Genomic DNA, 4,733 nt, shown 5'->3' on the forward strand with positions numbered 1-4,733 from the left:
ATATAAATATAAATATAAATATAAATATAAAAGTCTGTATAGCTTTCATGTTGTTAGAAAATATAATTTACTGGCTCTTCTACTTGAATAGTTTCTCCTCTAAAATTATGCTGGGTCTAACAGTGGTAAATGATTACAGTGGCTATTTTCTCAAAAAAGGTACTAAACTCAGAGCTTTCTGGGTTGGTGGGGAGGTTTGTTTTGTTTTGTTTTGTTTTTTTTTACCATTTGATTAGCTGTGAGGGCAGTTGAGCAATGTTCAGATTGCAAATAGCTGCTTGCCAACTGATGACAGCGAGGAAACTCGCTTTGAAATTACTCCTTGGCTCCCTGCCTCGTTGTTACCCAACAACTAGTGAGTCACACTGAATTTACACCAGCAAGGAGAATCTGACCCCATATGTCCAAAAAAGAATCAACCAAACAACCAAACAAAAAACCCCCAACCACAAAAAAACCCCCAAGCACAGTACAAATGAGAGACTGCCAATATGAAAACCACATACCTTTCACTGACTTATCATTGAAATAATCTTCCAGTGCTGGGCTCCCTTGTGTATCAAATAAACTCTGATTTACAGTAGAAACAGTTAAAATCTCTTCAGTTGACATTTCCATCAGTTCATCTTCACCATCCAGACTTGACAAACCAATGAGGTCACTACTATTAAATAGACTGGCTCGGATTTTCTCTATTTTAGCTCTTGACCTTATCTGTATAAATAGTGAAATTAGTTAACAGAAATTCCAACAAAACAATTTATCTTCTATTTATATTAATTTGGGTCTTAATTTTTCTCCCCTCCCCATGTGGATAATCACTATTGCATCTCTTCTACATCAATCATTTGATACTAGAATTCAGGTTCAGCCTAGAAAACATCCTTTCTAAGAATATCCAGCCACTGAAATCACCATGTGATGAGTTCATCAGGCACAGTTCTGAACCAGCTATTCCATTTCTTAGTCTGGAGACTAAGCCCTTAGAAATATCAGGTAAGAAGCTGAAAGTTTCAGATAGGCAACCTGTCACTATCTGCAACTCTGCTGTCCTTGCTTCAATTCTCCATTTAGAAAAATCTATCTAAATTAGCACAAGCCTTGAAGTCTCAGCTACAGAAAGTGGGAAGAGGAACAATAACTTCCTTTGATTCCAAGAATAACCACCATGATCAGCATCAAAGCAGCTACAGACTTCGAGTAGGTTTCAATGTGAATATGCTGACAGCTTCCTGTACACATGGTTTATTTAAACTCTTCATGTCAATTAATAGCTTAAGAACAGCAATGGAAGATTTTCTGTCTAAATAAGCTGATTTCCTTCTGAAAGGGAAACTGATACAATCCCAGGCTATGCAAAAATGCCTCTCTACATTCACAAGCTATCAGAAATGGCTGAGCTTTTGCAAGCAGCCTGCAGTGAGTGTAACAAGAGAGGCAGTGTTCTTGTGCAAAGCTGAAAAACCTGGAGTGATCTGGCATCAATGACAATTGCCCACAATGCTTTTAAAAATTAATTTGGAACCAGACATCGACACAATTTATCTTCTCTTCTCAAGTAACTTTATAAAGGAATCTGTAAATGGTTTAAGAGATGACAAAATGTGCTCATTAAAAATTAAATAATTGCCTTGTGGGTCAAACTACAATTAATCTAAATTGATCTCCAGCAGTGACCAGTAGCAAATCTTTGAAGAACATCACATGAAAGAAGCAATGAAGAGATCTTTTCCTTTACACATTCTCTCAGCCTCCAGAAATCAGCAGTTTAAAGATTTCCTAAGTTGAAGGCTGCATTGACTGCTGTGCTGAACAATTTAATTTGCACATCCTCCATGAACTTAATCCCTTATGAATCCATTTATAGTCTTGGCTTCCACAACACCTTGTGGCAATGAGCTCTACAACTGGGAACATGCAAGAGCACCTCCTTTGGTTTTAAAACTGATACTTGGTAACTCCACTGTTAGGTCCCTTTTGTCCTCTGAGAGACCATAAACACTTCTAAGATTGTCAATGATACAGAGAAAGCCAATGGAGAAGAAAGTTCTGTGTTCCTCAGCCATCCTGCCCAAGCTGAGAACTCCTCATCTCCTTCGTCTTGCACGCACATTGACAGACATTTATTCTGTGCCCATGACCTACGCTGAACCACACTTTGCTAACTGTACTTTTCACTCTCCACCATTCAAGTTGTGGCCTCAGTGAATAATCTTTATAAAAGAAAACATAGAGCACACTTTTTCCTTAACAGGCAGATCATGGTGTTACACACAGACCACAAAAACTATGGTATTTCTTAAAGCTAGAGGTTAAAAAAAAACCAAACAGTTATTAGAATCAGATCTCATTCTCTCAGAAAAAAACCTGGCCCAAAAGGCACCCTCTGACTGAAGGCCATTACCTCCACTACAGCAAAACCTTTGATGGGCCGTGACAGAAGTGGCTGGTTGTCCAGAGATGTGACTGTGTACATCGATCCAACATCAGACACAGACGCTGTTTCGGCGTTGTCAAGCGGTTCCCCGAGGCTGCCGAGGCTGCCAAGGCTTCCGGTACTGCAGTGTGAAAGATCCAGACTCTCCTGGCTGGAAACAACATGTGGTTCTAGCAATCCTGGTGGGATGGCCAGTTCCAGTCCTGCTTGAAACTGGTCAACTGAGATATCACTAACGGTTCGAGAGATTCCCTGCGAGCTGCAGAGGGAAGCCTGGCTCGTGGAGGCTGAAGCGCTCACGCTCATGGCGGGTGTGACACTGCTAGAGCTGCTGATATCCAAACTGTCCGCGCTACTCGAAACAGTTGGTTTTTCCAGTTCAGTTCTGCATTCTCCACCTTCTGCTTTGTCCTTGATTTTTTTTGGTTCCTCTTCCTGCAAAGGGATGTAGATTTCATCTTTGAAGACTCCACCATGCGCGTTACAGGCCTTCCTGATGGCACTCCTGACAGTACTCTCCTCCAAGTGCGTCGGTATTCCAGAGATGACGAGCAAGCGGCTATGAGCTGTGGGACCCACTAGCGCCTGACACGCATCTGCTACAGCATCGTTTGTCACACCCAGCCCCTGTGGATCCTTTCTAGTCAGGTGTCTGAGAATTATAAGCAGAGTCAGCGCTCTATGAAACCATAACATATCCTCAGGTTTGCTTCCTCCTATGCTGAGGATTGCAGCATCTGTTTCAGCTGCTCTGGATGAAGAACGTTTGCCTGAAGACGACGTCTTTTCCCGCTTCATTTTGACTTTTTTCCTCTTTGACAGCAAGCTTGGACTCTGCGGTGTCTGTCCTGGAGAAGATGAAGACGAGGATGAAGAGTCACTAAGATTTGGGGCACTTGTTGAAGACATCACGTTAGCTGTTACACTCATATTGATAGGTAAGGTTACTTCTGCTACAGCAAGGCAGACTTCCATCAGAGCATGGAAGTACGTTGAAAATCTTCCTTGGTCAGCCACTCCAACACCAGAACCACTGCACGCGTTTCCAGACACCCAGTTTTGTGTTTCTTCATCGTACAACTTGTGAAGCTCTGACTGCAGGGCCATCAGCATTGCTAGACAGGGATTTAACTGAAGGGCAATAGAAGATGACAATCCTGCTGGATTTTTTTTCTGCTCCAGATTGTGAATTTTACGAAGCAACTCAGCCAAGAGATGAAATATTAATTCCTTCACACATGCTGCCATGTCAGTTGTCCAGAGAAAGTTCCCTGTGTGCAGAAGACAAGACATGGGAGTCAGCAGTATTTCACTGTTAAGAGCTTGAGTTGCAACAGTAACATAAAAAATTAAAAAAAAAACAGAAAAGGTTGTTGCAATGGCCATATGTCAGCAGTAAGAAATACAGGAAGGTCATTCCAAGAAGTGCATATCAACAGAAAATTTCTGGAGTTTGAATAAAATTTCAACATAATGGCAGAGCTCAGAAACACTTTGCAATTGTTTTGTTTTTGGTTTTTTTTTCCCTAAACTCTCCATCCAGCATATTATTGGTGCTCATTACTAAGTAAATATTACATTCTCACCTAAAAATTCCACTACTTGCAAGAGAATTGAAGCAGGAATAGTATCCAGTTCATCTTCTGATTTTCCATCCCCATCTTCCAACTTCCAAGTTAATAGCTGTTCTGTGAATGCCATTGCCAGGGGGAATTCAAGGGGAAGAGAATGCAAGACTAACACAGCTCCAGGAGGAGGAGATACTCCTAAGCAAAAAAAGTCAAAGAAAATACTTAATGTATCTAGGCATTTGTAAAGTAAAAGTAGGAATATATATTTTAGGGGTTTTTCGAGGCTAAATTATGCTAAGTGAGAATTTTCTCTATTAAGTATCTTGTAATAAACAAATAGGAATCTTTATAATGACAAATTGATATAATCTATAATTAGAATGTACAGATAACATTTTGTTTACATGACATACGAGATAACTATTTTAGCCTGTGCATATCTAAATACATATAGGACTTTCACAAAACCATTTATTTGTACTATGATGTGTCTGATCAGTATTGAGAAAAACATCAGAGGTGCTGTAGTTCAGGAAAAGAACTTAAGGATCTCCAATGGAATGTTTTAAGAGTTCACTGCAGCTCAGTCACTTTTGCTGCTCTAAATAAATCACACTGTCTCTCACTTAGTCTGGAAGGGTAAAAAGGACATTAATGATGGTTCTTGCTTGAGAAGCTGATTATATATACTATATATAATACTATATATATATAATTATATATAC

General features: G+C 40.0%; 1 protein-coding gene across 1 annotated transcript; it reads right to left on the bottom strand.

Annotated features, from left to right (window-relative positions):
• Positions 1–506: 506 nt before the first annotated feature.
• Positions 507–4,203, bottom strand: LOC104521746 (probable E3 ubiquitin-protein ligase HECTD4; the record flags this gene model as incomplete). The annotated part of the gene is made up of 3 exons (XM_010163834.1): positions 507–714; positions 2,405–3,708; positions 4,024–4,203. Coding segments are annotated over 3 exons (1,692 nt in total), but the record flags the coding sequence as incomplete, so codon positions are not given.
• Positions 4,204–4,733: the final 530 nt, after the last annotated feature.

This window comes from Antrostomus carolinensis, unplaced genomic scaffold (assembly GCF_000700745.2).
Source record: "Antrostomus carolinensis isolate BGI_N321 unplaced genomic scaffold, ASM70074v2 Scaffold48262, whole genome shotgun sequence".
Taxonomy (NCBI): Eukaryota; Metazoa; Chordata; class Aves; order Caprimulgiformes; family Caprimulgidae; genus Antrostomus; species Antrostomus carolinensis.